The sequence below is a fragment of the Strongylocentrotus purpuratus genome, unplaced genomic scaffold (genome assembly GCF_000002235.5).
Source record: "Strongylocentrotus purpuratus isolate Spur 01 unplaced genomic scaffold, Spur_5.0 spur5_scaffold_16, whole genome shotgun sequence".
NCBI lineage: Eukaryota > Metazoa > Echinodermata > Echinoidea > Camarodonta > Strongylocentrotidae > Strongylocentrotus > Strongylocentrotus purpuratus.
The window spans coordinates 1,211,805-1,220,244 of record NW_022145601.1 but is presented as its reverse complement, the minus strand read 5'-3'; the positions used below and the strand labels follow the sequence as shown (position 1 = coordinate 1,220,244).

Here is an 8,440-nt window from a genome sequence, read left to right as displayed (position 1 = left end):
GCCGTATTGGCTAAATTTCACACATTTTGGGGTCTAAAATTACCTTCATAGCAATTTTAGGTTGTAAAAGGGCACTAGAAATGTCATAGATAAGAATAAGAGCAATAACCATGGACTTTGAAGGCAATTGCGGTCTGATAACAGAACTCAACTATCCCTTTAAGTTTGTTCTGCAGTGTAAAGATTCCTTAAATCTACTCTCACTTACCTAAAATCTTCTTAAGTTGGATACAACAGTTAGTGGTATTTATATTAATGTGTCCAGTGTCACAGAAATACTCCTTTTTAGCAATTACACACATGATTGTCATGATAATGTTTCTTTTATCTTCATATAAAACAACTTCCATTTGCTGCTTTTCGCAATCATTATAAATTATCGATTAAATCATGATCAAACATGCTTTTATGCACAAGTGCAACCGATTATGGCATCTTTTATTTCTTTAATTCGTTTTTTGCATTTCATAGTTTTCACATTGTTCGATTAGAAGCTAGCAGCTACGATGGTTATAAAGAAAAACACGTTCCACCTTTTAACTGAGATATTGTCACGTTTATCATAATTTCATGGCGGAAATCTTCCAGATTGAAGAATTTTTAGAATTCCAAAGATACATATTCAATATAGGCCTGCAGTCAATACAGAAAATGTTTTCTCCAAAACGAAGATACTTTCTTAAACTCACTCTACAGTATCGACATAGCACTTGGAGAGAGAGAGAGAGAGAGAGAGATAGAGAGAGTGAGGTAGTGAGAGAGAGAAAGAGAGAGGAGAGAGAGAGAGAGGAAACATGATTATACGAAGATAACATAACATATTAATTTATGAAGACAATGAGGCTTCTGTTTCATTCTGTTAATTCCGCTGAGACCAGTGCCGCCTCCTTGATCGAAACATTAGATACCACAATGATGATACCAATGAGGTCAGTAGGGGGAACCCCCGAGTTTCATATCAGCCAATCATCTTCTCACACACGTACATGTTATACTTATAAATCATGTTGTCTTATGGGCATCAACTTGTGTTCACAGACATAGCATTTCAACAATAGAGGTCCAGAAAGAGACACCTTCATGTCGAACTAATTAGTTCTTTGCAAGTAGATTCTTCCTATGACTTAGAAAAAAACTTTTGTTTCATAGTCATAATCATAGGTAAAGTCATTTTCTATGTTGATTGATTTTTGTCGAAGTTTCGGTAGTAAAGTTTTCGTCCAAGGTCCCAGAACGACAGACTGAGAACAGTTTGTGGTGCCAGGCGAAACCAAGAGGCGGACCAACCCTTATAGAAGCCCACTAGACCTTCTTTCCTCCAGATCTTTGTAGCACAGTCCCACACCCCTCGGTAGTAGAGTCCTTTCCCTCGTTCGTCTATGCCTTGGTTGTACATCCGGGTGCTGATGACGTCTAAGGGTGTCATGACGACGACGTTAGCGGCACCAGCCACCATGCTGGCGATGATCGGGATAAAAATGCTTCCGGGACGAAAAAGCTGTGATGGGGGAACCAAGATTTTGAGATGTTTGAAGACACAGATATTAAGAACAATACAGAATGAATCACAAATAAGATGAACTAAAATCATGTTTGCTTTTTCGTAAAACAGTACTGCATACAGTTGGTTGATTCGACAATGTTATGGTCTTACATAATGCTTTGAGCCCATTGTAGGATTCAAAGCCATTCTATCCTTTAAATCAGCAAGTGTTTGCCTTGATGATTACCAGCCAGATCTTTGCCTCTTTTCGAATAATTGCTTCTCGGGCACGTACACCTATATAGGCAATAATCCCGTCACCTTAGTTATGGGTTAATACCCCCCCCCCCCTTTTTTTTTTCTCTCGAGCAAAGCCCCCAACCATCACATACGTATACGGAGTCTGTATTATACGACTGTAGAATGCAACTGACATACCCAACATTTTTGGTAGGGCTCTTGTACACGAGACACAGCGACAATCTGTTTTAGTGACGTTTCAAATAGGATTCGACCCCACATGATATCCTTCAATGATGGAACCGATCTTGCGTCGTTTATTTCGAAGGTTTCTTTCGATATGCATATTTCAAGAACACTTGATATATTCTCACATTGCCTAGCTGTCATGGTTTGTTGGCCTACCTCTGTTTTTGTGACGAAATCCTTAGTCCGAGAGAAAGAAGTAAGTTGTGCAACCGAGCCGATTCCGTTCCTCATCGTTTGTGCGTTGACACCTCGCCAGAAACCCTTCGCCCCGCCCTCTACGTATATCCTCTTCAAACCTTGCCGCCAACCTGAGTGCGTATGTTGGTGTCCCACGGCTATGACTTCACGCGACTGGGGTTGCATTTGCGTCTTTATCTGTATTCATGGACGGAAAAAGCATAACATATTCTTCAATATATGTGTAAAAGAAAAATATTGGCACGATACCGTGCTTCGGAAACGCAATCATCATACATGAGAACATTTACGGTGGAGGTGGTGTTGATGATGATGAACTTATTATTTCGCCACATTTCTTTTTATAGTAAAATCGAAAGATGCCTGTAGACTACTACAATAAGGTATACATTTCTAATTGATTCGGGAATGATCTAAAATGTTTTAAGTCTATCAATTTCAAGAAGAAAGGAAGGTAGGTAGTCCCACATGAGAGGGGCAACACAGAGCAAGACTTTCCCTTCCGATATGTCATAGAACAGACGGGTTCATAATTATGGGGACAGAGATGCATGACTCGAAGCTCGATGAGGAAACTTATCCAAGGATCTCATATAAATTAATACATGAAAGAGAGCTTGATCATTATTGCCTTGATGGTCAGCAGCAAGATTTGAGATTGCTTCATTCTAACTTCACTCATTTTTTTTTATGTTGAAGCTTTTCCTCCGTGGCCAGGATTGTCTATAGTGAACATGCAGACTGAATACACTTCATTACAAAACAATTGCTGCTATAATTATAATCAATAAAAGATAAAAACTTATTTGTATGGTAGCTGAAGATCTAAGAGTTTCTGAACTTACAAGGTACATGGGCTGCTGACGAAAGCTCCAGCGTAACCTGCAACTCCTGCGGCTAACATCGTCTTGGGTAAGCTAGTCTGCCCAGCTTTGTTCTTCGTTAGTCCCATGTCTATTAAACTCTGGTAGGTTCCAAGACGGGTCCCATTCTGCAGTATCTGGTAGATGATGGCTGGAGGCAGCCCAGCCTGCAGGGCTAGGAGACCGTCATAGCGACCTATGGTATAGAAGGCATGGAAGACATTTCTGTAGTGACGCTGGTAGGTGCCCAATGCCTTCAGCTCTCCCTGCAGCTGGAACCGAGTCTTGACGACTTCTAGTGGGTTAGTGAACAGGACTGCACAGGCAGCTGCAGCGCCCCCAAGGCCGAACTCTATCACATCTACAGGCATTATACACAAAATGTTTAAAATACGTCAAATACAATTGAAGTGTTTATAGCATCTAATGATTGCAAACTTCGTGGCAATTAAAAAGTACTTATTTATACGTACTTAAAAAGGTCAGAAAGTTCCTGCGAAATATAAATAGTACAGTAGGTACATCCGTAGACTTTGCACCTCTGGGTGTCATAACCATTCAGGAAAGGTATTATCTCTAAGATTTTACAATGCAGGTCAGGTTTACAATCTCGTGACTTTGGACTCGAATGCGTAAGGTTTATGATCTCATGAAAAAATTAACGGAGATTGACCTACAATACAGCAACCATTTATACTTTGTTTTTCATAATGCTATTATGTAGGAAATCATGGAGGTACAAAGAGAGAAAAAAAGGGCTGTCCAAATGTTTATTTTGGACACCTTCCAGTTCAACGCTAACTGTATATCAAGCCTCTATGACATAAGTCTAATTACTCTAGCCCTGCTAACGAGAGATACCTCATTCCCACCAAGAACGATAACAAACCAAAGAAAGTACCACAGTGCTCGGTTTGGACGTGTGACAGAGCTATATAATAAAGAACATTCATAAGCGTTGCTCTACGTAATTTTGATTTTGCGTAAAATAATAAAATGTGAGGTTGACTCAAGAACATACAAATTATGTATCGGTATTACTGGTATCTCCGTTCTCTCTCTCTCTCTCTCTCTCCTCTCTCTCTCTCTCTCTCTCACTGTTCACCTCACCCTAATTATATATATACGACAGGGCGTGTTTATGCTTAACTTTTTCTGACCAGAATCAGACATCTGCTACGCGTTTAGTTTAAAACACGGTTGCGTCCTTTCTCACTTTTGTAGAATCACCGAAAAACGGCGATCACGATCACCGATCGTAAACTCACAAAAAGATGCGTTTACAATTTGTAAACGCGTTTGAATGGGGTCAACGCATTGACCTCTAGTGGGTCTACGCATGGACCATGGTCTACAAAGCATGCGCATTTCAAGGTTGCGAATCTAGCTGCAAGGCCAATTAAGGCCACCCAGGGAGAATTGCCTGGAGGAGCCAGAGAAGTGAGCATAAACAGTACAACCGTGGAACTGCGATTACGATGATCGTTTACGATGAGCGTTACAAATCGCTCATTCTGCCTTCAAAATTTAAGCTTAAACCAGCAAAATGTGACAGCTTCTTGGACGACAGACGGTAGAGTCTTTGCCATAGTAAAAAAACCTCTGGCGGAAAAGACATGAAGAAGCTCATCCCCTCTTTGTCGGACCTTAGCACTCTGTAAAGAAGCTTTTTTTCACTTTCCTGCCCGAATGAGAGAATTCAGAATCCAGGTATTATATTTTATATACATTTTTAGCAATATTCATAATTATCTATTTTGCAATTAATATATCTATACACTGTTTTCGGTGGATTTTTACACTCCCACTTTTTTAAACCCTGTTACGTATTTGTAGTTACGTCGTTGAATTATACTTGTATTTTCTTTTGTTTGTGTATTTTATTATAAACTATCAACAATTTTTAAACAATATTGATATTAATGCTATCATTGAGAAATTATCTCCTATAATAAATGATCAAGAATCATATAGGTTTCAACAATCATTTTATACTTCTGAAGATTTCACCCAAATGTTAAATGTGCACACTGTAGATAAATATTTAGAAAAACAATTTTTATGTCTTCATGTAAATTGCAGAAGTATAAAAAAAAAACTTCTCTTGTTTAGAATCTTGTTTGCATGTTATTGATAATCCCTTCTGTGCAATAGGAATAACTGTAACATGGTTACGCAACAGCGATCCTAAATATAATTTAGATGGATTCAAATATATGGGTAATAATAGAGTAGAACGTCGAGGAGGAGTTGGTATATATGTTAGAGGTGATTTAGTTTATAAACAAAGAGTAGATTTAGACATTAATGTAAATTGTATGGAGTCTATTTTTATTGAAATTCAAAATTCAATTAAAAATATTATTATTGGTGTTATTTATAGACCTCCGGATGAATATGAAAATGAATTTTTTGAATCATTAAATTCAGTTTTAAATATTGTAAATAAAGGATATCTTATTGGGGATTATAATATTAATTTATTGACCGTCGACTCTTGCTCTGAAACAAATGAATTTTTAGATGTATTTATGACAAAATCGATGTATCCAGTAATTCATTACCCAACTCGCATCACTGATCATTCAATATCACTGATTGATAATATCTTTACAAATAACATTGATGATGTTTTATCAGGAATTATACTTGCGGATATTAGTGATCATTTTCCTGTATTTTGTATATCGAACTCTCAGATAACACTTAGGAAATCACAGACAATTATGAAACGTGATCTTAATGAGATAAACATTAGAAAATGTATTAATCTTTTGAATGATGTTAATTAGAGAGTAGATAATGAAGATCCAAATGTGAGTTATAATAATTTTTTGTATCAATTTATGCAACTATATAATAAATGTTTTCCTATACGCTCCATTGAATTTAAAAAGAAAAGAAGAGATAAATCATGGTTTACAAATAAATTACGTAAAATGTGCAATAAAAAATACAAGTTGTATCAAATATCCTTACAAAATCCAACTGACTATAGAAAAAGTGTGTATAAGATGAACAGAAATAAGTTAAACCATGAAATTAAACATGTGAAATATGAATATTTTAAAAACAAGTTTCAAAATGTGCAATGTGACATGAAAGACACATGGAAGTTAATAAATAAAGCTATAGGAAATTCATTTAAGACTCGTGATACAAATATTGAACACATTCAAGTTAACAATGAACGTATTACAGATGATTTATGCATTGCTCAAGAGTTTAATAATTATTTCGTTAATTTAGGTGCTTCTTTGAGATATAATGTTCAAAATGCTTTGATTGGAAATAATAATCATATGCAATATCTAGAAAACAATAACGTAACTGCCTTTTTTAAGCCTATTACAACTAAAGAAATTATAGATATTGTTTGTGACCTGAAAAGCAAATCAAGCACTGGTTATGATGAAATTGATATTGTCATCGTTAAAAGGGTTGTTCACATTATATGTTATCCGCTGTGTCGTATTTTTAATGAATCTATGAATCAAGGTATTTTTCCGGAAAAGTTAAAAATAGCAGAAGTTATTCCTGTATATAAAAATGGATCATTCGATACAATGAGTAATTATCGACCAATATCAGTCTTGCCAGTATTTTCAAAAATCTTAGAAAAATGTTTTTATAATAGATTGATATATATTTTTTTAACCAATGTAATTTATTATCGGTTAGTCAATATGATTTTAGAGCTGGTCACTCCACATCCTCTGCACTAATTGATTTTGTTTTTAAAGTTATAAATGCCTTAGATAATAAACAAATTATGTTAGGAATATTTCTCGATCTTAGTAAGGCATTTGATACGTTGGATCATAAAATTCTCTTAGATAAATTGTTCAATTATGGAATACGAGGTGTTTTGTTAAAATGGTTTGAAAGCTATTTAACAAACCGAAAACAATAATGTTCTTTTTAATACAATTGAATCTGATTTTAAAACCATAGGATGTGGAGTGCCTCAAGGCTCGATATTGGGACCCTTATTATTTCTTATATACATGAATGATATTACTCAGGCTTCACAAATATTACAATGTATATTGTATGCCGATGATTCAAGTTTATTTTTGTCTGATAACGATGTAGATAGATTAGTGAAACGATTTAATGATGAGCTGCAAAACATTTCTCAATGGTTGAATAATAATAAATTAATCTTAAATGTAAAGAAAACTAATTATATAATTTTTACAAACAAAAACATTAGAACTGATAATATTAAAGTAAAGATTAATGGAAATGTTGTACAGCGTTGTAATTCATTGACATTTTTAGGAATTCAAATTGATTATAAAATGTCATGGCACGTTCATATTGATGCAATTTGTAATAAACTCTCGAAGGTAGTTGGTATTTTATACAAATTAAAACTATTCCCTTATAAGATCTTATTAATGATATACAATGCATTGTTTTTATCACAATTAAATTATTGCAATATTGTTTGGGAAAATTCAAATGATTATTGTTTGAATAGATTATATAAATTACAAAAGAAGGCAATACGTATTATCTCAGGATCCCATTATCTTGCCCATACAAAACCTATTTTTGTCCGTTTTAAATGTTTTAATGTATTTGAATTGAATGACTATAATATTGTTATATTTATGTTTTTATGTCATAAAGGTATTATTCCTCCTAGTCTATCAAACAAATTTATTTCAAATTCTGAAATACATTCATATATAACTAGACAATCATCTCATTTTCATATACCACTTATCAAAACTTCTGTCTCTAAAAATTCAATTTTCTTTAAAGGACCAATTTTATGGAATGAGTTACCTCCTAATGTTAAATCAAGCCCAACTCTGAATACATTTAAAAGAAGATACAAACAATTACGTTTTTGTGAATAGTATTTTATTAGTTTTTATATATGCAATCAGGTGTTAGATGTTAGGTGTTAGTTGTTAGGTGTTAGGTGTAAGGTGTTAAGTGTTATAGGTTAAAATTGTCACTAGGGACCAGCCCCACACAAGACTTAATTGTTCTTTCTTGCTGGTTCCTCATTCGTATATATATTTGTATTTTATGTTTATCTTTCGTTATGTTATTTGTATGTTCTTTACCTATCTGTAAATATCAATGTTATAATCAATGTTATAATCATGTCTGTTTTTTATATGACGAATGAAATAAAATGAAATGAAATATATCTTCATGCTTAAACGCACCCACACACACACGCACACACACACAATGCTTCTCTCTCTCGCGCCTTTTCTCTTTCTGTCTGCCCTCTCTCATCTCTCGCCCCTCCCCTCTCTCTCTCTCTCTCTCTCTTTCTCTCTCTCTCTCTCTTTCTCTCTCTCTCTCTTTTGCACTTTTTTTTATTCTCTCTACATAGCCTATCATTCGTTATTTTCTATCCTCCTTCGGTAATATTACTCAA

General features: G+C 34.8%; 1 protein-coding gene across 1 annotated transcript; it reads right to left on the bottom strand.

The window, feature by feature from the left end:
* Window positions 1-751: 751 nt before the first annotated feature.
* Window positions 752-3,521, bottom strand: LOC581910 (solute carrier family 25 member 35-like). The gene is made up of 4 exons (XM_030987632.1): window positions 3,016-3,521; window positions 2,639-2,669; window positions 2,129-2,347; window positions 752-1,498 (listed from the first exon to the last, which is right to left on the bottom strand). Exons 1-4 carry the CDS (start codon window positions 3,402-3,404, stop codon window positions 1,175-1,177), a joined length of 963 nt encoding a protein of 320 aa, XP_030843492.1. The 5' UTR covers window positions 3,405-3,521; the 3' UTR covers window positions 752-1,174.
* Window positions 3,522-8,440: the final 4,919 nt, after the last annotated feature.

What these genes read in the sequence shown, in the direction of transcription:
- LOC581910 (XM_030987632.1), bottom strand. Translation starts at nt 3,404, where the DNA reads ATGCCTGTAGATGTGATAGAGTTCGGCCTTGGGGGCGCTGCAGCTGCC. An exon ending in GTCAGCAGCCCATGTACCTT is followed by an intron (nt 2,670 to 3,015) that starts GTAAGTTCAGAA and finishes ACATATCGGAAG; the next exon opens with GGAAAGTCTTGCTCTGTGTT. An exon ending in ATTTCGTCACAAAAACAGAG is followed by an intron (nt 1,499 to 2,128) that starts GTAGGCCAACAA and finishes CCCCCATCACAG; the next exon opens with CTTTTTCGTCCCGGAAGCAT.